Source organism: Ictalurus furcatus, chromosome 2 (genome assembly GCF_023375685.1).
Source record: "Ictalurus furcatus strain D&B chromosome 2, Billie_1.0, whole genome shotgun sequence".
NCBI lineage: Eukaryota > Metazoa > Chordata > Actinopteri > Siluriformes > Ictaluridae > Ictalurus > Ictalurus furcatus.
This window is the reverse complement of record NC_071256.1, coordinates 32,330,408-32,355,729: the sequence shown is the minus strand read 5'-3', so window position 1 is coordinate 32,355,729 and position 25,322 is coordinate 32,330,408. Positions and strand designations below refer to the sequence as shown.

At 40.7% G+C, this 25,322-nt stretch overlaps 1 protein-coding gene across 1 annotated transcript in view; it reads left to right on the top strand.

Moving 5' to 3' along the window:
• eftud2 (elongation factor Tu GTP binding domain containing 2) overlaps positions 1–15,960 on the top strand; it is a 21,418-nt gene extending 5,458 nt beyond the window's left edge. The window contains exons 10-28 of the mRNA XM_053615092.1: positions 238–404; positions 1,106–1,230; positions 1,361–1,424; positions 1,514–1,604; positions 1,698–1,833; positions 1,941–2,068; positions 2,182–2,375; positions 3,325–3,436; positions 3,976–4,116; positions 4,245–4,346; positions 4,486–4,568; positions 4,985–5,071; positions 6,046–6,172; positions 6,489–6,576; positions 7,828–7,946; positions 8,137–8,231; positions 8,436–8,589; positions 11,796–11,903; positions 13,398–15,960. Coding sequence (XP_053471067.1) covers positions 238–404; positions 1,106–1,230; positions 1,361–1,424; positions 1,514–1,604; positions 1,698–1,833; positions 1,941–2,068; positions 2,182–2,375; positions 3,325–3,436; positions 3,976–4,116; positions 4,245–4,346; positions 4,486–4,568; positions 4,985–5,071; positions 6,046–6,172; positions 6,489–6,576; positions 7,828–7,946; positions 8,137–8,231; positions 8,436–8,589; positions 11,796–11,903; positions 13,398–13,493 — 2,217 coding nt within the window. The 3' untranslated portion in view covers positions 13,494–15,960. The remainder of the gene's footprint in view (positions 1–237; positions 405–1,105; positions 1,231–1,360; positions 1,425–1,513; positions 1,605–1,697; positions 1,834–1,940; positions 2,069–2,181; positions 2,376–3,324; positions 3,437–3,975; positions 4,117–4,244; positions 4,347–4,485; positions 4,569–4,984; positions 5,072–6,045; positions 6,173–6,488; positions 6,577–7,827; positions 7,947–8,136; positions 8,232–8,435; positions 8,590–11,795; positions 11,904–13,397) is intronic.
• Positions 15,961–25,322: the final 9,362 nt, after the last annotated feature.

The window sequence follows — 25,322 nt, the reverse complement described above, 5'->3', positions numbered from 1 at the left end:
AGAGGGTACAGCCCAACTTCGTTATTGGTATCAGCAAAATCCACTATCGGTCAACCTCCACGTGTTAGTCTTCTTTCAACCAGGTTGGTAGTTATTGTAAGTTGGAGAGAGCTTGCTGGTGGGTGGGAATTGGCATATGACCAAATTGGTGGGGGATACCGCAGTTTTTGTTAATGCTTTTGTCTGTTTGCACTCCGTGTATATTTATTTGACGTTTTGCTCTTCCTGTATACGTAGGTGATGCTGAACACAGAGCGTTTGATCAAACATGCCGTGCAGGAGCGGCTAGCCATAACCATCTGCATCAACAAAATCGACCGGCTGATCTTGGAGCTCAAGCTTCCTCCCACTGATGCCTACTACAAACTGCGCCATATCGTTGACGAGGTCAATGGCATGCTCAGGTACGTCATCCCAAAACGGTGAACCTTCTTTCCACTCTGTTATCTGAGCTACAGTGCTGGGATGACCAAGGTATTTTGATTAGACTGCGGAGGAGACTTTGTATAAATTACTGATATTTAAGGTATCATCCATGTGTGTTTTTAGACCACAGCTTAGTAATAGTTTGGCTTCAAAAATAAATGCAATACAATGTTTACACTGAGTTCGACTATTCACAACTCAGCCTTCAGTCTCCTGGTAATCAGAAGACTGTTTAGAAAAGCATATTCTGGGTGATGTTTTGTCATTCAGCCAATCATATCACCACTAATAATCTGAGGATGTACAGAGCTTTTGGGGTTAATGTAATGCCAGTAGAACTAGTTACACTATTTTACTTGATTTATTACATTCAAAGCCAAGCTTAAGGCATATACCATAGCCATATATTGAGAAATGAATCCAATTTTTAAAAAATATATATTTTTATTAATAATAGCAATGGGTAAAATGTATATAGTCAATCTGCAGAATTTGATACGAGACAGAATTCAGTGCTAACAGTGTTATAGTTACTCTGCACACGTTATGTGAGCTACTTTTTTGTCTTTCTTTTAAAAAAAAAAAATTTTAAATAGCAAAGTTTTCATTTTTTCATCAAAAACATCTAGTGAGATCATCGCATTTAAACTTTTGGCCTCTTCTTTTCATTCTCCCTTAGCACATATACAACTGACGAGTCTCTAGTGGTGTCTCCTCTTCTGGGCAACGTGTGTTTCGCTTCCTCACAGTACAGCATCTGCTTTACGCTCGGGTCTTTCGCCAAGATCTACTCTGATACCTATGGTAACACACACACATGGGCATACACACACGGACATACACACCTAGATAAATTGGCATTCCTATATTGCCTGGCAGTGTTGTGTGTGTGTGTGTGTGTGTGTGTATACACAGTATAATTTTTTTCTTGCAGGTGACATCAACTACAACGAGTTTGCAAAGAGACTCTGGGGAGACATCTACTTCAACCCCAAGACGTGAGAATCCCTTTAACTGCTGTTTTTAAATGTGAGAAGCGTCTCAGATATTTTCTCTAATGTGAACGGTTGTGCCGTCTGTCAATCAGGAGGAAGTTTTCTAAAAAAGCCCCCAACAGTAACTCGCAGCGGAGCTTTGTCGAATTCGTACTGGAGCCGCTCTACAAGATCCTCTCACAGGTAAGGCCCACTCACGCACATGTTACGGAAGATTTAAAATTTTTCTTATTTGAACAGCAGCTAAACATTTTCATTTCTCAAACCTCTCTGTAGGTGGTCGGGGATGTGGACACTTCACTGCCACGTGTACTGGATGAATTGGGGATCCACCTGACCAAAGAGGAGCTCAAACTCAACATCCGGCCTCTCCTGCGACTCGTCTGCAACCGCTTCTTTGGGGAGTTTACAGGTTTGTGATTTCCTAAAAAAAACAGTGAGAGGCACATGACGTGCGGATACATGTCATGTATCCTATATTGAGCATGATTTGCTTATGTGTCAAAATGTGCTCTGCAGGGCTTGTGGACATGTGCGTACAGCACATCCCATCTCCTCAAGGGGGCGCCAGAGCCAAGATTGAGCACAGTTACACCGGAGGACTGGATTCAGACCTGGGGGAGGCCATGACTGAGTGTGACCCTGATGTATGTAGCCAAGACTCTGTCTGTGTGTGTGTGTGTGTGTGTGTGTGTGTGTGTGTGTGTGTGTGTGACAGGAGTACCAGCATACTTTGTACTAATTTTTCTCTTCGTGTTAGGGTCCGTTAATGTGTCACACCACTAAGATGTACAGCACAGATGACGGAGTGCAGTTCCACGCCTTTGGTCGGGTTCTGAGCGGAACGCTGCAGGCGGGGCAGCCGGTGAAAGTTCTCGGAGAGAATTACACACTGGAGGACGAAGAGGACTCGCAGATCTGCACTGTTGGACGCCTCTGGATCTCTGTAGCCAGGTAAACGCCTTTTCACCATGGGAGCCACTCTTGAAACAAGTTTCACTGTGGTAGCCATTTTGAAGCACAGTACGAGCACAGTTTTTCCCACTGCACATCAATAAAACCATCCAGCGGAGTCTATTTCGCACTAATTTGAGAGCCGACTGCAGACATGTTGACAGGAGTATTATCATTTATTGTTTTATCGTTTCATTATCATCATTCCTGGAACTCTTTTCTGACTCTGATTGACAGTTTGGCCTTTAAAAGGGCTCGTTTACAGCAGCTATAGAAGTTCTTCTATAATATCAACAAGAATATGAAAAATCTTCGATGAACTACTAAATTGATTTTGATGTTTGCGAAAGCATATCACAGCACAAAAACCTTCTGTAATGCTGCACACCGTAATCACCTGAAAAAGAAAGTGTCTATTTGTTCATGCTGCATTTAAAGCCGTTCAGTTCTTTATTGTCTTGCGATGAGAAGTTTGCTTGGGAGTATGGCACATAAAAAAATAGCCGAAGGCAAACAGTGACCGCAAGGATAGCAACTGTGCAACGATAGAAATAGAATGGAAACATGTGCATAGTCCATTAACCATAAAAAAGTGAAAACAGCAAAGAAGTGAGTTTATATTTTATGCACATTCAGCCTGTTTATATGCCCATGGCCAAAATGTCTATCTGCTGCTGTGTGCCTTTGGGTGCCTATATATCCGACCAGACGAGAGGGTAAAATTCCACACTTGAAGGAGGCTGATGAGGTAAAAAGTCTGGATATCTGGCCAATGGATTTCTAATACCAAAAAAATAAAAATAATTAGTCTGTCAGGTGAACTGCTACAATGGTTCTGCATTCCACTTAATACAACGTTGTACTGTTCGTTGTGTAATGCAACAAAGGCCTATAAAACCCCTGCATCTGATTCGACCTCATCTGTGTGTTTGTGTTCGTATGTGTGTAGGTATCAGATCGAGGTGAATCGGGTCCCTGCTGGCAACTGGGTTCTAATTGAAGGCTGTGACCAGCCCATCGTGAAAACAGCCACCATCACAGAGCCTCGGGGCAATGAAGAGGTGAGACAGACTAGTATGTGTGACTACAGGTGAAGAAACAGACACTGAGAAATTAAGGAAGTCTCCAGGGGAACGCTGGAAAAACAATTATGCCTGAGGATAGAATTATACTTCTGAGAATCTGTGAACATGTACCAGCTTGTACAAAGGTGTGTGTGTAAAGGTGTGCACTAGGTGGCAGCATAGCATTAATCTGACATTAGAGAAAAAATAAAAATGAAGAAAGTTTTCACTGAGGTAAAGATTTGGCAGAAAGACCATTCTTGAAACTTTAATTCCACTTAATACTTCATTGCCCCGAGGCCCTGCTTCTGCTTGGTTGGAATGAAAACCTGCACCCACACCGGCCCTTTCCGGATAACATTGGACATCCCTGCCATAAAGCACAAGCTGGCAAAAACTCCAGTGCAAACTTTGATTTCTTCCCATATTACAGTCCTAATCACTGTCTGTATCTATATCAGTTAAGTGGTCTGCCCAAACAATAGAAGAAAATATCTGTACCACAAATTCACACAAAGCTACGTGTTTGTGTTCAGGCTCAGATCTTCAGGCCGCTGAAGTTCAACACTGCTTCAGTCATCAAAATCGCTGTGGAGCCTGTAAATCCGTCCGAGCTGCCCAAGATGTTGGATGGATTGAGAAAGGTTAACAAGAGCTACCCATCCCTTACAACAAAGGTAAAGCACATACAGAAATGCTGACTACTGTACTGCACTCTACTCATCTGCACTATAAACAGGGCTGTATGTCAGCTGATTTAACAGACCCCTTAACCAGGACACTGTGTGTGTGTGTGTGTGTGTAGGTGGAGGAGTCTGGAGAGCACGTTATCCTGGGTACAGGTGAGCTCTACCTGGACTGTGTCATGCACGACCTGAGGAAGATGTATTCAGAGATTGACATCAAGGTATTGCTTCCTTTCATACACGATACAGTCTCCTGCACTTTCAAAAAAAATAAAAATTTATACAGTTTCCTAATTTTCTGTTAGTGTACTGATATTGATGTCCTGTTCTAAAAAAGTATACTTTAATCTTTCACCCCAGGTAGCTGACCCCGTAGTGACCTTTTGCGAGACGGTGGTGGAAACGTCCTCTCTCAAGTGCTTCGCTGAAACCCCCAATAAAAAGTATGTGAAAACTAGACACCGTTCTACTCTACAGCGGCCAATCAGAAGTTGGGAAGCCTTGCTTCCTGTAATCCAATGTGCTAGTGATTTGATGAAATGTGATTTTTTTTTGAGTCAAAGTGTGTGGAGGCATGGGAAAACACGTCACATGGTAAAATCTTTACATTTACTACAAGATGTAGATCTGAGTTGATTAAGCGTATGTTTGTTTTGCTATAGCACACACAGACTGTTTTTTCCACAGCATTTGTTAAAATGCTTTCTTACCCAACATGATCCTTGCATGAAGATAACAGTTTTCCATTTCGTTTGATTGAATTATATTCATGGCTTCTTAAAACTGAAGTGTCAAAGTATATTATAAGCCGTAAAACTCAATTTTGACAAATTTTGTTATATTCTGTGCTGAATTCCAGGAACAAGATCACGATGATTGCTGAGCCTCTGGAGAAAGGCCTTGCTGAAGACATTGAGAACGAGGTGGTGCAGATTACATGGAACAGGTGCGAAGGCGAAGGCTTCATTAAACTCCGCTCTTCTTGACACTGCACATATCTGCACTAATTTTGGTAATATAAAGTCATTTGGAGCATTTCTCCACCGCACAATGAGAAACAACACCAGGCCCGATGGCGATGATGGCAAAATTGGACTCAGTGTGACTCTGTGGTTAAGATGTTGGACTACTGATTGGAAGGTCGTGAGTTCAAATCCCAGTACCGCCAAGCTGCCACTGCAAGGCCTTTAACCCTGAACTGCTCATTTATATAAATGAGATAAATGAAAGTCTTTCTGGATAAGGGCGTCTGCAAAATACCGTAAATGTAAAATTGGCCGCGATCAATATTATAATACGATACACACTAAACCATTCTTTGTTAAGTCCAACGAGTGTTGTGTAAAGCAACTAGCTTAGACACCTTGACTAAATTTTACAAACATAATTTGGTGATCTATGGCAATACCAAATAAGGCTACCAGTTTGTCCACCCCTGACCCCATATAATCCTCTGAATTGTCTAGAAATGGTGCACAGCACCAAAGAACAGGACTATTCCATGATTTAGTTTTTTTTTTCTGTTGTTGTTTTTTTCCACATGATCTGATGCAGTATGCTTAACCCCTCAGCAAAAACAGTACTTCTAGCCTTATTATTAAATCATACAAATGAAACCTTTGGTACTGGATATCTGGCCAATTACACAGTTTCAGATTTCTAATAGCAAAAGTTCCAGTAGTTTGCAATTGAAAGGTTCTTTTAATAAGAGAGTGTGTAATTTCTCATAGTAGTTTGGTATTCTCGCTTTCATTGATCTACTAGATATCTGGAGTGTGATCGTGTGTGTGTGTGTGTGTGTGTTTGTAATGGAGTTCAGCTGTGATGCGATCTGGAGTTGAAGGGGACCAGCATGTGTCACACCCCATTTAGTGCACAGCCTTCCAATCTGTCAAGTCTGTTTTCTTTCTCTGTCTGTAGAAAGAAGTTGGGAGAGTTCTTCCAGACCAAGTATGACTGGGATTTGCTGGCAGCTCGTTCTATCTGGGCTTTTGGACCCGACACCACTGGACCCAACATCTTAGTAGATGACACACTGCCCTCTGAGGTATGAATATGTAGCAGGGTAGTGTGTTATCTAACTGGACTGTAGAATGAGAAAATTTTGCTAGACTTGTATAGTAAAGGCCTGAGGGTGTATTTGTTCTTTGCCATGTGTGTGTAGGTAGGCTATTGTTTTACATGCAAATGATTTGCATTGCTTTGTGTGTGGGAAATGAAGTATGAAAAGGTTTTGGCGTCAGGTTTGTTAGGTTTGCTTTGTCTGAAAAGGTGTAACCTTTTATTATGTGGTCAAGTTTAATTCTGCGTCTATGGTGTGTGTGTGTGTGTGTGTGTGTGTGTGTGTGTGTGTGTGGGTGTAGGTGGACAAAGCTCTGCTTGGCTCAGTGAAGGACAGCATCGTTCAGGGGTTCCAGTGGGGAACTAGAGAAGGTCCTCTGTGTGATGAACGTAAGTCACTCAAATTAGAATCAGTCCTCAACACAGAATCAAGTATATTTGTGTGGTGCCCTGGGGAAACCCTTCTCAACTGGGAATATTCTACATTCTTCTGAACTGTAATCGGTTTCTTTTTCATGCATCTTAAACAGAAGTAAAGTTCTAGCATTCTTCTCTGGTCCCGCCCTAACGTGACGAAGGAAAAAAAAATTCTATTCAGATTTAATTCTAATTCTACACATTGATTGTCTGAAAGCATACAATGTGTATTGAGTTAATATGTATTTAATTTAATATGTACTAAATAAGATATACAAATCTTAAATGTGACTATTAAACTATGTTCAGAAATCCCACCCATCCTTCAGTCATTTTATGTTTAATAGCATTACTTATTTTATATAAAGAAGGCAGCTGACATTGACAGATTATTAGAGATTATTCGGGTCAGTGGTTAAGACGTTGGACCACTGATCCCAGCACTGTCAAGCTACCACTGTTGGGCCCTTAAACCTCAAATGCTCAGTTGAATAAATGAGATAAATGTAAGTCGCTCTGGATAAGGGCGTAAATGTAAAATGCCATAAAATGTAAAAGTAGAAATCATTATATACAGTAACTGTGTACTTTTCAGATTAAAATTGTATTAATATAGCATTCTTCTTTCAAATGGCTTGCTAGCATCACAATTTTGGCCTGTTTATTAGAGGTCGACCGATTGATCAGTTTTTCAGATTAATCGGCTCTGATAACTGACGGCTAAAAACGAAAAACTATCCACGCCGATAGTTTTTCCAGGTTGCGTCCGTTGCGAGAGCGGCTGAGAAGTGTCTGCTGTTGGTATACAGTACGAGAGCGGCCTCTAGAGGCAAAATAAAGACCTTCACTGACAAATTTTGTTGTGTTATTTGAAGTCTTTTTTGATTCACTTTGGAGGTCTCTATTTTTATTTGTTATTTGGAGTGTTACTTTTTGGTTCAGTTTGGATGTATCTATACTTTGAGTCTTATGTTTTCAATCAGTATCAATTTTTAAAAAGTTTAATCACTTGATTAATCGGTTATCGGCAGGTACTGCCCAATGTATCGGTAAAATCCACTATCGGTCGACCTCTACTGTTTACTAATAAAGTCTAGTGTTGGATGTCCTGGGAATTAACATAAAGCCAGGCCATTCAAATGATTATTTCAACAAGCCCATGGATAAATATTCAGTAATAAATGACCGTTTTTTGTTGTTGTTGTTTTTTTTTTTTTGCTGCAGCCATTCGTAATGTGAAGTTTAAGATTCTGGATGCGGTCATTGCTCAGGAGCCGTTACACAGAGGAGGTGGGCAGGTCATTCCCACCGCCAGAAGAGTTGTCTATTCCGCCTTCCTCATGGTGAGCAGTCTCTGTTTTTCTCCTTGTGTTATGCGATCGTTCTTCCTGCAGATTAATCGCTGCTTCCATTAGTCGTATTGAATTGTTTTGGAGTCTTTCTAACCAATATCCTAATTGATGAGCTGGATTTCTCTGTTACTCTTGATTTTGTGCCAAGACCTAGCTCTTTGCTCTGATTTGTTCGTTTCAGGCTACACCCAGGCTGATGGAGCCTTATTACTTTGTGGAGGTTCAAGCTCCTGCTGATTGTGTATCTGCTGTTTACACTGTACTGGCACGCAGGAGGTAACACGTCTCACACACGCGCACACACACACACACACGGATGGGAAAGGGAATTAGGCTGCTGCTGACTCTGCTGACTGTCACGCAGCATCAGCAACATTACTTACAGCACTCTCTTAAATTGCGAGTAAATGACTCACTTTTATAGTAATTGATTAATAGCCATTAAAGTTCTAATGAAAGTAATAATGCCTTCTCTTTCAGAGGTCATGTGACACAGGATGCACCAATCCCCGGTTCGCCTCTGTACACCATCAAGGCATTCATTCCTGCAATCGACTCTTTTGGGTTTGAGACTGATCTGCGTACGCACACACAGGGACAGGCCTTCGCACTCAGTGTGTTCCACCACTGGCAGGTACACACAAACACGCACACTATATACATATAAAAGAGGATTTTTAAAAATGAAGATATTTCATAATTACCGAGTGTTACTTTAAGGATGCAGTTTTGAATATGCATTAGGTGATTGGTGTTTAGGAGATTAAAATAAAAGCCAACATTTCAAGAGCTGATCTCTTCAGTGTTTATTCTGAACGGCCATAACCTTTCATCTATAAAACACTGCAGGGTCTTAACTATCACAGTAACTTTTATGTAAGGGATTTTAATATTTACTGCAAAACTGGAAAACCCTCCGTCCTGAAGACTTTTCTGTTCTGGAAAACCTAAAATTACCTTTAAGTTGAGCTTTCATTTTCCTCTGACTCATGCAAAGCAATGACACTCATTCCATAAATACTATTTATACCATGGTCTCTCTGAATACTCGATTCTGATTGGCTGGAAGGTGTGCGTTCCAACACAAAGGTGTGTGTAATGTACAGGTAGTTCCAGTCAGTTTAATCACCGTTCTACAGTGATTCTCTGGCGATAAACAACTCTAACCATAGTAACATACAGTAAACTTACAGCTTCTCTCTCTCACTGTCTTTCATAACCATTTACAGATCCCAATTCCGAAAAGTTGGGACAGTATGGAAAATGCAAAAAAAAACAACAAAAAGAGTCTTTTGAAAATTCAATTCACCCTGTACTATATTGGAAACACATTTGACGTTTTACTTACACTCATTTCAAATCTGAAGACTGCAACACGCTCCAAAAAAGTCGGGACAGTCGACTGTTTACCACTGTGTAACATCACCTTTTCTTTTAATAACACTTATTAAGCGTTTGGACGCTGAAGACACCAGTCGGTTAAGTTTAGCAAGGTCGCATCCATTATGCATTTCTTCAGCTGCGCTACTGTACACGGCCACCTTTGCCTTATTTTGCTCTTCATAATGCGCCACACATTTTCAATCAGAGACAGGTCAGGACTGCAGGCAGCCCATGCTAGCACCCGCACTCTCTGCTTACGCAACAATGCGCTTGTAATCCGGGCAGAATGTGGTTTGGCGTTGTCCTGCTCTGGATGGCGGCATATGTTGCTCCAAAATGTGTACATATATTTCTGCATTAATGGTGCTCTCACAGATGTGCAAGTTACCCATGCCATGGGCACTGACACACCCCCATACCATGACAGACACTGGCTTTTGGACATGACGCTGATAACAGCTATACATTTAGCTTAACAGGTCCTTTTCCTATTTGGCCTGGAGAACACGACGGCTGTTTTGTTCAAAATCTGTTTGAAATGTTGACTCATCAGACCACAAAACAAGGTTCCACTGTGATACTTGTATCTGTGGATGCAGCGGCGAATGGTGTTTCTGACAAAGGTTTTCCAAAGTATTCCCAAACCCATGTCAGGATATCCATTACAGACTCATGACGGTTTTTAAGACAGTGACGTCTGAGGGATCGGAGATCACGCGCATTCAGAAGTGGTTTTCAGCCTCGCCCTTTACACACAGACATTTGACCGGATTCCTTGAATCGTTTAATTATATTGTGCACTGTAGAAGGTGAAATGCCCAAAATCCTACTGATTTGTCTTTGGGGAATGTTGTTCTCAAAGTGTTGGATTATTCGCTGATGCATCTGTTGGCAGATTAGCGAGCCTCGACCCATCCTTGCTCTTGAAGGACTACGCCTTTTTTGGAGGCTCCTTATATACTATGATTAGATGATTCCCTCACCTGTTTCACATCACTGCCTTATTTCAACTCGTCACATTGCTATTAATCCTAAAATACATACCTCTGTCCTAAACTGCGCCGTCTCACCTTTTTTAGGTACAACATCAAATACCTTGCCTTTATACGTTTTTTGTTTAAATACAAGTCAAAGTACATTTACGAATCACTCCTCTTTCTTTTATTAGCATTTTCCATACTGTCCCAACTTTTTCAGAATTGGGGATGTATTATAATTCATTCAAATAAATGTAATCTTATCACACTACTTTATGTCTGTGTATGATTTAGAGCGGGCAGAATTCTAGATCTGACAACCGTATGTAAAATACGTAATGAAAAGTAATCGTTATTTTTTTCCTCTCGGTCAAATTTTGCACTGCAAACATCATTCACAAAAGGTATAAGCGAGAGAATCCACAGCAAGGTGTGCGTTACATGATTTTAATGCACTTCGCGGAGGGTTCTTTGCCTCTACGTCGTGCGCTAAGATTGCATAACGCACACCTAGTCGTGGATTATCCCTTACATAAATGTCTCCTCGCAGAAAACTTCACCACATCAACGATTTCACACGCTTTTAATCCGGCGAGTTTGATGTAGAGCATCCTCCATACAAGTCCCTGTGAATAAGTCGTTACTATGGAAACGACACTGTATTGCTTTCCGAGTCGTGCTGTTATAGAATTGAATCAGAACTGGTCAAAGTGTAAACATTGGCATTGTAGACTGAGAGCTGAGCATCTCACTGAAAAATCGGAGTTAGTATTAGTTTAGTTAGTAGAACATGTATTAGTAGAGTTAGAATAACCGTGACACAGATGTTATTGTGCAACAAAGTGACATTTAGTCTGAAATGTAAGAGGAGGGGGGAAAAAAAGAACACTTGGAGCCGTTTGCGATTTGATATATAATGGGGGAAATAGATCTGTGGTGTGGGATCATAATGACTTTTATCATTTACTTGCACTGGTTGCGCAAATACTTTTATTCACAGTGTGAATACTTTTCCTTACAAGCGTGGCAGAATCTTATGCAAGCATAGAGCTGAGTAGTTCTGCGGCTCTTTGTCAGCCCCGTCATGTCAACTCTTAATCCTCCGCTATGGAATTTTGTCTTATGGAGAGAAGACTGCTTAAGAAGTCTTAAAAGAATAATTAAAGTGTGTGTGTGTGTTTGCTTTGGCACTGAATGTGTTTTGATGTTGCGTCTTAAAGATAATCCCGAACACTCACGCACATACACCCATGCAAGCGCTCCACCTCAGTGTGTGTGTGTGTTTTCTTTGACACTGAATGTGTTTTGATGTTGCATTGTGAAGCACTGAATCAGCAGAAAACCCGTCACATGGTTCGCGTGTGCCAGAGTATTACAAGTTCTGTCTTTACGCGTTTAAAATTGTAAACTGGTGTGAAGCATCATTTTTCATTTCTGTCGTACTGCCTCTTTCATTTTTTTATTGTTCTTATTTCTATAGATTGTTCCTGGTGATCCTCTGGACAAGAGCATCGTGATCCGGCCATTAGAGCCCCAGCCCGCCCCTCATCTAGCCAGAGAGTTCATGATCAAAACTCGTAGACGCAAGGTGAGATACTGTCAGTCTTTCACATTCTCACACTCCCACTCCTTCTGAGAGGCTTAGTACCAGGGTTGAAGTGTGTGTGTGTGTGTTTCTTTAGAGGATATTCCACATTGCAGTAAAAAATGTTATTTTGTCAGAAATCAAATCATCCTTGCCGGTATATTTAATGTGTATATACAGCTTACTCAGTTCATCTAAATCGTTCACCAATTTTATGATGTAGTCAAGCGATATTTTAAGGTTTAACATATCCTAAGGTGATAGTATAAGAGGAAAGAATGATATAAATTATATAGTATAAATATTTTAGCCTGGTTAGACTTCCAACCGGTGTGACGGGCCTTCACTGAGCTCTGTATAAATATTAGGAACACCTCCAGGGTTGTAACTCTTATTCTGCTCGAACAGACCACATGATTTTGACATCGTGGATGTTCTAGACACAAAACGGCAGAGAAAACTTTAAGACGCCGGGGCCGTTTTCCTGCGTCGGGATATCTAATGTGAAATCTGAAGTAGGGAATGATCGTAGTTCTGAAACTCCAAAGGAAAATTCGCATCTCTTCAATGAAGAATTATTGCTTTCTGTGGTCATGCTCACTAATTGTTTTCAAAGGCATGATGAAAATAACCCCAAAAAAAAAAAAACCCAGACGAGCTGCCTCCAACCACCCCCCTAATGATCCTGCACTGTACTCATACATATTCTTAACTGTCTTGTTATGGTGCAGCTCTATCCACTGGTCTATCCTCCATCATTTAAATGCTTTCCTCACTTAATGAAGTGGCGCTGCTAGCTAAACAGCCGCTTAACTAATCAATAAAGAAATTCATTGCCAGCAACTGATGAACATATCAATGATGTCACTGGAGCAGTCCTGCTGTAAGCCGAGCTCTTTTAGGAAAGCTTCTGAGTCACTGTTTTTCCTGCAAACAAACACAACACCTAAATGCCTGGAAGGGTTTTGCCATTTTTCATCCCTTTTTTTCTTTCACGTCGTCTTTTTTCTGTTTCTGGGTTGTCCGTGAATCCTTCTCATTAGTGCGATATTAGTGCAACCCTTTATTGCATATTTTATGGAGTTACAGACACTTCCCACTTAAATTTTTGTGCCTGTTGTTGGGTTTTACAATATCTATATAACCAGCGACAGTTATTGGTTAGCCATGATGAGCCGGGGCGGGGGGTGGGTTTGTTTCCGGTGTTTTTTTTTTTCGGTGCTTTTTAATTTTGCATTTTGGATAAAAGCGTTATATAAGTACAGAACCATTTACCATTTACATCCCTTTTTCTTTTTTCCCCCACTTTTTTTCTTTTTCTTCTTCGGTTTACTAAATGCTGGTACATCATTTCACAAGGTCTTTGTTTTTATAAAGCAGCAATATGTTGAACAATAAATAAAATCCATTCTAATCTGTGATACAGTACCTTCTGGATTTTTCTAGCTTTTACATGTACACTTCTTTATTTCTCCTACCTCTGTACGTCGTCTGCAGGGTTTGAGCGAGGACGTCAGTATCAGCAAGTTCTTCGACGATCCTATGTTGCTGGAGCTGGCCAAACAGGATGTCGTGTTGAACTACCCCATGTGATGGAAAATACCTAACAGGTTCAATTATTGCCCTCACTTTTCGCCCAGCTACGTCATAGCAGTATCAGTCCCCCAATCACCTGGCACAGATACTGTTTAATACTCACTTCTCTAATGCCAGCATTAGGAGATGTTCTAGTGTGGCACAAAGTCCTCTGTTTTTTTTTTTTTTTTGTCTTGTTTGTTTTTTTTAGCTTAGCTTGACAACTTACGAATGCAGTCATGCAGTAAGGTATGATTATGGACCATTCATTTTCATTATGCTGGTATCTTTTGTCACTTTTATTGTGCTAGGGAAGAACAGTTCCCCCATCAAAAATCAGTTTGTGTCACTGATATCTGTGTTTATATTTTTTTATATCTCAGTACAAGAATGTTTTGTACAGTAAAATGATGAGAAACAGCTCTGTGTCTTTGTCTTTTTCTAGAACAGATGATTGTATAGGTGCTGAAATAAATTCATTTAAACGTGTGCTTAAATAATTTTATAGGAATATCTATTAGGGCTTCCCCATGTGATTCTCATGCTTAAATAAATATAAAATATACAGAGCATTCATGAAGTATTGGCACCCTTGGTGAAGATGGGTAAAAAAATCTAACCTTTAATTGACCTCAATTTTTTACTAAAATAGAAATCTGTCCGTAGTGCCGGCTGCGAGGTTTATATTAACACACTCCTCCTGATACATAATCATTTCTACCATAACAATTTACACAAGATTACAGAGGATGCTTCAGAATTGAAAATCGTGTGATTGTTGGTATAGTGAGGTTTTCTCTGGAGATGTTTATTTAGCGTTTATGAAGGGCGTCTCCATTGTCGGAGGGAAAACTTCAGGATTTCTGACATGGGAATTTCTTCAGAATGTTGTGGCTTGTTGTTAACTTGACAAGCTGCGTTTGCTGTCTCGGAGAGAAAAAGAGAGGTGTGAAGAAACCACTGCTTACAGCTGTTATAACAAGTGACAACACAAACTAACTCGTTTCACGGATGTTTCACAAGCGTAACTATAAAACCGTTAAAAGTACGAGATGCCATTCTTGAATAAATAAGACCTCGATAGTGTTGGCATTTTGCTTGTAGTGTAAGAGGAATAAAACACTTTGGAACTTGCTGTAATGTGCCACAACTCAATCCCACTGTTGATTATTTTCTTATAACGCCACCCCTTTTCTTGTTGTATAACTTACTTATTGGAGTTTTCCTACCTGAGAAGCTACACATAGGCACTCTTACTCACAGTAGGATGGTGCTACATCAACATACACAGCACCATGACACTGAGGCACCTGAAGGCTGAAAAATCATGATTCGTAGATATCTCAATAGCTTCCTTTTTCTTCAAGAACTTCCCTTCTGTTTGAAGTAGATTTAAGGGTATTCCTGGCATACAAATTAGTAACCAAAAGGACTAGACTTGTGCTGGGGGTATTCTTGTTGATGTTTTTCTTCTTTTTTCACTTGTATTCTTTTGTCTTTTTCTTCTTTTTCAGTTTCCCTGTTTCTTCTTCTTCTTCTTCAGTTTATTAGATGTTGTCAGCTCATTTCATAAGATCCTGATGCAGTATGTTGAACAATAAAAATGCCAATTCTGCTGTAATATGCTGTAATTTCCCTTCAAATGTTATTTTTCTGGATTTTGTAGCTTTTACAGTTAAGGTACATTCACACATACAACGATTTTATCCTTACAAGTCGCCAGTCACTGTACTATGTACTAAGTCACCAGTAGGTGTTCCTACTACTGGTTGTCAAAGTAACATTTATCATGGATCTTGCAACTAGCATTCCACTTGACAACAAACCAGTTTTCTTGCTGCTAAAATGAAACATTCTGGGAGAGCGTTTGTATATAAAGTTCAATATGCATCATATTCTATGAGATGAGGGAGAAGCAGTGGGTGCTCTTTGCCATTGCAGGCATCTGTCTGCAGTGAAAGCGCAAATGTCGGACTGTCTGGGAGCAGCAAACTATTCGGTCTTGCAGGCAGCATGGTGGATCATGGCTCACATGTCTACGTCTACTGTCTTCACTCCCATTTGCACCGAGTCGCTCCACATTTACATATAATTAAACTTTTCTCAAGTTTGTCGCTTCGTGGACACGCCCACATCTAGTCGTCAACGGTTGCCGTCACTCATGTTGCCAGAAGTCACCAGCTCTCACTGAAAATGAATGGTCACTGGTCGCTTTATCGCTTGTTTCTTTCTCCTCCCTCCTGGGAGAAGAAAAATACAATATTAGTAAGCTATGTCAGTCTGGAGGATGAGAGAAGAAAAGTATGGTTCAACAATGCCAGCAGAAGAAACAAGGATAATCATTCCATATTTGGCAAATACATTTAGCTGCAGGTTCGAGACAGAGCTCAAATGTTATCATGTCTATGTCCAGATTTATTTGCGACAGTTTCTAATACATCTATGCTGGGAGAACATGAGGACTGCAGTATAAAGCCATCCACAAACATTTTGAGTCATTTTCCGCTGATTAAAGACGGTAACCCATTCCTGGCAGACTGTCAGGAGATAGTATGAAGCGGTGGATCAAATTACAGTGCCATATATCAAAATGAGTCAAATGAATGATGGCTAATTAGTATGATCGATGAGTATGACATCTAAATGCGGTTTCCAGAGTCATTCAACTACTTTAAAACATTTAAGAAGATTTTGCTGACAGCTTCCCAGCAATCCTACTGCATAAGACTCATCATGTCTCATATCTCATAGGCTGTCACCAGTGAAAGGCTGTATTTTTGCAGTCATTCATTCTACGTGAGACATGGTCTCTACTTTCTAGCCTCACTAGGTTCATTTTTGAGATTCTCAATTCCTAGATGTAGCTTTGGCTACAATTGTGCAAATCAAAAGTCAAAAAGTATGCTCTTAAAAGTTAGATTCTTTAGAGTAGAGTGAGAATAGAGTAACCATTCAAATCCTAACAATACATTAGGAGAGCCAACCATCCATCCATTTTCTGTACTGCTTATTCTACTCAGGGTTGCAGGGAGCCTGGAGTCTATCCCAGGGGACTCCGGGCACAAGGTGGGGGACACCCTGGATGGGGTGCCAACCCATCACACGGCACAATCGCACAAACACTCCGGACAATTTAGAGATGCCAATCAGCTTATAATGCATGTCTTTGGAAACGAGTTCCTGGAGGAAACCCCGAAAGCACGGGAAGAACATGCAAACTCCATGGAGTCAGGAATCAATCCCCCAACCCTGGAGGTGCGAGGCAAATGTGCTAACCACTAATCCACCATGCCTCCGTTAGGAGAACCAAACTTCTTCAAAATACTTGAAATCCCCAGCGTTCATGAAAAATCTAATTATAGTAGAATAAATTTGACGAGTAGGCCAGTCTCTCAGTTGCTAAACATGAAGACAGTTCCTTATCCACATGATCAAAGATGAGCATGTTGCATTCTGCTAGGGCATAACTAACATAGCATAGCAATGCATAGTGTTCTGTATGTAATAAGCACAGGTAAATAAGGAGTACATTGCAGAAATTCACAAATCACATGTAGGATTTTATTTGTTTTCCATTTTCTACAAATTTTCAACTCATTTAAGTTAAACATGTTCACCTTTTCAGATGTGAAAGATGTTTTTATTATCCAATTCAATCAGGCAATGTTTTGTTTTTTTGTTTTGTTTTTTCGTTCATCAGCTGTCCAGTTTCAGTGAACCTGTACCCACTGTAGCCTCAGACTCCTGCTCTTGGCTGAAAGGAGTGGAAGCTGATGTGATCTGCTGTTGTAGCCCATTCACCTCAAGATTCACTGTATTGTGCATTCTGAGATGCTTTTCTGCTCACTATGGTTGTAAAGAGTGATCATTTGAATTACCATGGGCTTTCTGTCAACGTAAACCAGACTGGCCATTCTCCCCTGACCTTTCTCATCTGTTTTTTTTTTTCCTTTTTTTTTTTTTTAAAGAAAGGTCTTTTACTGTCATTTGTTAAAGAGTGGTTAATGGAGGGCATAGGCAGGAATTTATTTTTAAAAAGGTGTTTGTCTTCTTTTTCTAAAATAGAAATATAAAACATACAACCGAAGAAATATTAAGAGGTGCTACCTTTTTTAAACCTCTTTACCTGAGTTTATTGCTACAGCATTATGAATTCAATGCGAATGTCAGACATGTTTGCAAAACTTCTGGGAATATCTCAGACAGCAGACTGTGAGACTCTATGCTGGCAGAGGATCCGTTTCCCTTAATAGTCGAACTGATTAGCTGATTGATTTCATGCGACAATGTCCACTTCCTACCCACTCAAGTCTCGCATCTCTGTTCTTCTTCAGACATCTTCTCTCCATCCATTCTCCTGCTGTCACCCAGAGATGGCATGTTTGCATGAGGGAGTAAGTAATGAAGGGGACGATGCCAGAGGTATTCGTTATATGTAGAGATCATGAGAGGCATGGAAACCGAAACACTTAGCAGGACTGCGTGGTGCCCAGGGGTGTCTCTGTTTGCCATATGTCCCAAACAAGCTTGGGAAGAATGCTTAGAGCATTTCAGTTTGATAACCAATAGGAAATCTTCATACGTGTCACCAGAGAGCTGTCCTCGTACTGCCTTACGGCTCAGAATGGATGAGCAGTCTGGCATGTTTCGTTCAGGCAACGGTCGTTTTGTTCTTCATAGACTCAACATAAGCCAAGGTTTCCACTTCCAGTCTTCAGAGTCCTTTGGATGGCCCAAATCTTTTAACCTATTTCAATTCTAAAGGCACAACTCCCATAAGTAAAATTCTGATGGACTGACTCAGGTGTTTTAGGAACAGAAAAAATTGTGAACTGGCAGGAGGAGGACAGGACTGAGAACCTCTGATTTTTTTTTTTTTTCAGAAGAAAAATGAAAGGGAATCCTTTTCCAGTGTATAACTAATTTATAGTGGTGTAATATATCACCCACTCTGTCGGTCCCTGTCTACCAATTCCACCTTTGTGGCAAGAGGACCGATGTCTTGTCTGATAGAAGATGGACGGATGATGAATCTCTTTTCTATGCCTACAGTACGTGACAGGTTTTCAGATTTGTGGAACATGGTTTCAGGCAATAATGCTCGTCCAGATTTATGCCTACTTTGTATATACATCTTGTTCAAGTGTTGCACAATATTACACAAACACCTCACACAATTCAACACAATGTCTGTGTAGGATTATGTGAAATATGCCCATGGAACATGGCGGCATGGTCGTGCATGTTCTCCCTATGACCGTGTGGGTTTCCTCCAAGTTCTCCAGTTTCCTCCAACCTCCCTAAAACATGAACATACCAGTAGGTGGACTGGCTTTAATGCATTGCCCTTCATTTGTAAATGAGTGCCTGAAAGTGTATACACTCTCATCACATCCAGGGTTTATTCCCACCTTACAAATAGTGTTCCTGGTCTCTGTATTCATCACAAACCTGACCAGGATAAAGTGAGTACTGAAATTGAATGAGTGAGAGAATTGTGGGTGGATATTAGAATTGTTATTTTTTTCTTCAGAATATCAGATTAAGAATCAAGCTTTATTGGCCACAAACACTAAGGTATACAAGGAAGGCTCAACTGTTGAGCTCTCATTTTGTTTGTAGACATTAAACATTACAATAACGTAAAGACAAAGATATAGACAACACTGGTAATATGACAGATTTGCAATGAACAGAAGTGGGTGTTATATAAATTATATTGACAAAAGTATGTACTTGTTGAACATCCCATTCCAGATTTAGTCCCCCCTTTGCTGTCATAATAACCTCCACTCTTCTGGGAAGGCTTTCCACTTTATTTTGGAGTGTGACTGTGGGGATTTGTGCTCATTCCTTCAGCCACAAGAGCATTAGTGAGGTCAGGCACTGATGTTGGGCGAGGAGATCTGGGGTGCAGTCAAACTTCCGATTCATTTCAAAGGTGTTCAGTAGGGTTTAGGTCAGGGCTCTGTGCAGAACACTCGAGATCTTCCATTCCAAACTTGGCAAACCATGTCTTCATGGAGCTCGCTTTGTGCACAGGAGCATTGTCATGCTGGAACAGGTTTGGGCCTCTTAGTTCCAGTGAAGGGAAATTGTAATACTACAGCATATAAAGACATTCTAGACAATTATATGCTTTAAAGTTTGTGGCAACAGTTTGGGGAAGACCCGCACATGAGTATGATGGGCAGGTTTCCACATACTTTTGGCCATATAGTGTAACTACTGCACTGTGAGTAGGAAAGAAGAATATTGCACAGATATTCTGTATAACACACAATGCTGTCAGTAGCACTGTCGTCATGTTTTGAGTCTTGAGTTTCCCACTAGTATTTTTTTTCTGTAGTAATCACAAGTGCTTTACTGAGAACACAAACTATCATGGTATGAGTAGCTTTGTAAATAGACCAGGTTTACCTTAAGCTATCTTAAAGGAGAGCATTACTTTGAGGTCAATTTTTCTGTCTCCCTTAGATTTAACACCTTTATTTTAATGGCAGCTGTGTCTCAGGTGGTGGAGCGGGTTGTCCACTAATCATAGGGTTGGTGGTTTGATTCCCGGCCCACATGACTCTACATACCGAAGTGCCCTTGGGCAAGACACTGAACCCCAAGTTGCTCCCGATGGCAAGTTAGCGCCTTGCATGGCAGCTCTTCTACCATTGGTGTGTGAGTGGGTGAATGTAAAGTGTTTTGGAAAAAAGCGCTAGATAAGTGGATTATCTATGGATGGATTATGACGTTGGCTTCAGGGCCACAGTGGTTGCTTCGCACCTACAAGGTTGGAGGTTCGAATCCCGCCTCCACCCTGTGTGTGCAGAGTTTGCATGTTCTCCCTGTGTTTGAGGGTTTCCTCCAGGTACTTCAGTTTTCCAAGACAGTCCAAAGACATATGCGTTGCAAATTTGAGCAGCATTTCCAAATTGTCCGTAGTGTGTGAATGTACGTGTGATTGCGCCCTGCGACGTGTTGGTACCCCGTCCCCACCTTGTGCCCCTCTCCTGCGAGAAAATTACATGGTATGGAATGGAAGATAGGTGGAACGGTATGGAAAATAGATGTACACTGGCATCAGATGCGTATTATTCTCTTGGATTACATAATCTCTTGTTTGAATGAAAAGACGATGCATCGTTACAAATGTTACAATGTTTTGCCTTTGAGTTCAGAATTCTTTGTAGTATTAAATAGTAGTTCTGCAGTATAATCAATCTAAGAGTTAATCTATGATAAATCCACAGACATGCTTAGAAACACATTGTATTTATTTTTTTTTTTTAACTCATAGTGTCCACATACAGTAGCCTACGTGGACAGTTCACAAAAATTTTTTTAAAAAATCAATCAGAAATTTTTAGTTAAATTAAAACTGCACATGACGCAGGGGTCTTATTATAATAACCGGGAGTGGCGTAGTCGAGAACAGCAGATATATAGTTTGGGGCCACATGTTTTATTTTCTTTCTTCGTATTATTATTATTATTATTGGACCTCAGTAAAGATGTATTTTAGCATGTTGGGCAGTACACTGGAATGTAATGGTTACCATGGTTACAGTGCGGAACCGTTTAATCATGGATATAACCGCGTGAGACTAATAAGACTGGAGAGCTCGTGCTTGTCATCCTGGATGATCACTCACCGTTATATACAGCAGCCTACATTTCTAGTATAGACTTACAGCTGAAGGATAAGAGTGCATACAGTATGAGTCTGTTTGTTATGTAGACAGTCTCCAAACGCGCGTAAAGCGGATTTCCATCCGGCGTTAATGAAGCAGTTTGGCGACGCTGACGCGGTGAAAGCGGTCGATTATTCGAGTCGGGGTGAACTTCTTCTCTTAATAACCTCCACAGACTCGCAAAGCGGTAAGATGCATTATAAACGATGGGTTTTATGAGGGTTTTATGCGGCACACTCTGCCACATAACCTTAATGCTTAGCCTATGGGTCTTAAAGAATAGACTGCCAGCGCACGTGCATGTATATTCGCAGAGGTAAGGATGCTACTGAAAGGACAGTACTGAGTTTTCACTAATTTTCACAAACATGTTGTTTGAATAATGTACCGCTTCAGAGTCAACACTCTTTGCTGTCAAGTGCTACAGAAATGAATAAATAATAATACATTCTTACTTGCATCCAACATTTTTCATACAGCATACACTACTGATGATGCAGACTGAGAGACTCATGATGGGTATGATGTGTATGATGCAAGGGTAGGATTCCAGTAGGGCAGTGCAGTAGCAATAGTTGTTTGGGGCTCCTGATGGCTTGTTGCTAGAAGATGCTCTTGAATGTTGTGGTCCGAGTGCTGATGGATTTGTACCTTCTTCCTGAGGGAGAACAGTGCTTGTTGATGTACAGTGGATCTGAATTACAGAGGAAACAATATTATTATGCCTGAGTGCACAAGCTTGATGTTGTTGGTTGGTTACACAAGACGAAAATCTCTCTGCATGCCCACTTATTCATTATCTGACCTCGTACAGCTAACCCATCGAAAGAATTGAATAATAATAATAATAATAATAATAATAATAATAATAATAATAATAACAAAGCGTTCTTGGGGGCCAAGCACCCAGACTCGGTGGGCCGCACGTTCACAGACGCGCTACAATATCTGGGACATAACTAATATATATATATATATATATATATATATATATATATATATATATATATATATATGTATATATATATATATATATATATATATATATATATATGTATATATATATGCATGGATACCTGGCTTTTGAATTTTGGACACATGGTTCAAAAGTTATGGCTATAAAATGGCCCCGATGGTGGCGCCAGAGGTTTGGCAGCACTTGGTTCAAATTTGGTCAGAATGTTCCTTACACCCTCCCCAATCAGTGTGCCAAATTTCACAACTTTTTAACCAGACGGTGCTATGCGCTGCCATAGACACACTAGCCAGAAGAAGAGGCAGAATAATAATAATAAGGAAAACTAGAATAACAATAGGGTGCCTATGCACCTTGGTGCTTGGCCCTCTAATAATAATAATAATAATAATAATAATAATAATAATAATAATAATAATAGGGGAGTATGGTGGCTTCGCACCTCCATGCTTGGGGGTTCGAATCCCACCTCTGCCCTGTGTGCGCAGAGCCTGCATGTTGTCGGTTTCCTCCGGCAGACATGCATTGCAGGTTGATTGACATTTCCAAATTGTCCATAGTGTGCCCTGTGATGGGTTGGCACCCTGTCCAGGGTGTCCCATGCCCTGTGCCCTGAGTTCCCTGGCTCCAGGCTCCCTGCGACCCTTTGTAGGATAAGCAGTATGGAAAATGGATGGATAGATGGATGAACAACTGAATGTAATAAGGATTTTCAGGTAAATTGAAATGCTGAATTAATTTCAGGTGAATTAAAATGCTGTGCACGCCATTGCTGTGATGCAAAGGTAATTTACAGGCATTCTATAAGCAGATTAACTAGCAGCTGCGTGTGTGTGTGTGTGTGTGTGTGTGTCTGTGCGTGAGACATTTGTGTTTCCACAGAATGTGCTATGTGCATTTTATGTCTTGTGCATTTGTGTATGTGCATATTCACTTTCTATGTGTTTCTGTCTGAGTATTCATAAGTATTCATTTATTCACAGTGTGTTGTCTTGATGGATGAGTACAGTTATTCCCTTGTAGCCTTGCTGCCCTTTTTCATTCTATCCAATTTTTTTTTTTATTTTATTTTATTTTTTTTTTACATTTCAATAGTCTTCTATCTCAAACCCACAGGGAGGATAAGAGTGTGATCCAGTAATGTTGCCTTTAGAGTCAGTGAACAGAGAAGAAGGACAAGAAAGGGAAAGGAAGCAAAAAAGTTGCCTGTAGTCAGATAAAGAGAGACATAAGGAGCAGACTCGGTCTGTCAGGCAATAACACACACACACAAAGACATGCACGTGTGCACATACGTACAGAAGGAGGACAGCTTGGTTCCAGTTGGTTAAGACCAGTTTGGACCACCCCTTGTCTAGGAGAAATCCAGCTGCGTATAATTAACCCCCACTGTGGAGATTGTGATGCCCTGTAGTAAATTCATTTGTGTTCTATTATCACCTATAAGTACATACTTTACCATGTAGTGTGTTAAGGTAGTATGGCATCTGATGGGACATCTCTGTGCCAGTAATACATCGTTTTCCATTACAAGTGTTAGAAATGCAGAATGGTAGAATTGTGGATTGCTCTCATTGTTTCACTCCTACACTGTATTTAAGTATTCAAGCTCTGATCATTCAATCATACTGTATATACCTCCCTATTAAAGTATACTGAATTGGGTCATCTGGAAACATGGGTTTAACTATTTAAAAAAAAAAACTTTGCAATTTGTAAGATCTGTCACTAAACCATCTGCCATGGTAGAATCAATGAATAGATATCCCTAGCTACAATTTAAATATTGATAAAGGCTACGAAATCTTATTTACTTCCTGATCAGAGTGGTGTGGGCGTTTCCTTGGCAGTGTATTGAGCGACAGTGCTAATGCTAGAAGTTGGGTAGGAATTTGCCTATGTTTGCCTCGCACCTACGGGGTTGGGAGTTTGACTTCCGCTTCTGCCCTGTGTGCGTGGAGTTTGTCTGTTCTCCCTGTGCTTCGGGGGTTTCCTCCAGGTACTCTGGTTTCCTTCCCCAGTCCAAAGACAAGTGTTGTAGACTCATTGACATTTCCAAATTTCCAAAGCTCCCTGGGATAGGCTCCAGACTCCCCGCACCCCTGTGTAGGATAAATGGTATGGAAAATAGATGGATGGATTATTTAAAAAAAAAAAAAAATTGTAACATCAATGTTCACCCAATTTCATCATCGTTCACACAATTCCCATCCACTAGCTAGCTCTCAGCTTCCAATCTGGAAGGGTGAAGGCTAGCACATGCTTACTCCAAGACGGGAAGCCTGACACGGCATCTTTTTTCAGTTTCTGCACATGGTACATCACACATCAGCTCAACACACTTGGAGGAAAGTACTATCTCCCCTCTTCATCAGTCATGAATTCACACCCACAACTGGTTAGTATCGCACTCAGTGACAGGGGAGAGAGAGAGTAATGCCATCCCTCCCACCCAGACAGCATGGGCATGGGTTTTACTCCCTGGGACTCCAGAAGGCTGTGGCATGACTTGGATTTAAGTCTCCCAACTATACACTGAACTGTTTTGTGTTGCATCACCCAGGAGCCAAGGAAGTGTTTAAGATGTTTAAGGGAGTTCACCTTCTTGCTCTAGGTTCTGTCAAAATCACAGACTGTGCATTCAATTAGAAAATGAAAGTGGTCATGATGGGGAATATACTACACACACACACACACACACACACACACACACACACACACACACACACAGAGAGAGAGAGAGAGAGAGATGTATGTGAATCCTTAGTGACATTCCCAGTGGGTAGAAGTCTCATGTGATTCTTTACTCCCACTGAGCAGTACATATTTGCACATTGCACACTACACTCTCTCTCTCTCTCTCTCTCTCTCTCTCTCTGTCTCTCTCTCTCTCTCTCTCTCTCTCACACACACACACACACTACACACACACATGGTTGTAGATGCAGTCATAGAATGTTTTAATTATTTGTGACAGCAGAAGACAATAGAGAAGCAGGATGCGGTGAATGGTTCAGATAACACACACGCACACACACACACACACACATAAACACACAGAGCTTTCTTTCCCATGTCTGCCTAACATCATCTTCCTTAAAACACACACACTTGTTCTGTCTCCTGTCTCACACACACACACACACACACACACACACACACACACACAAAAAAAAAACCTGATTT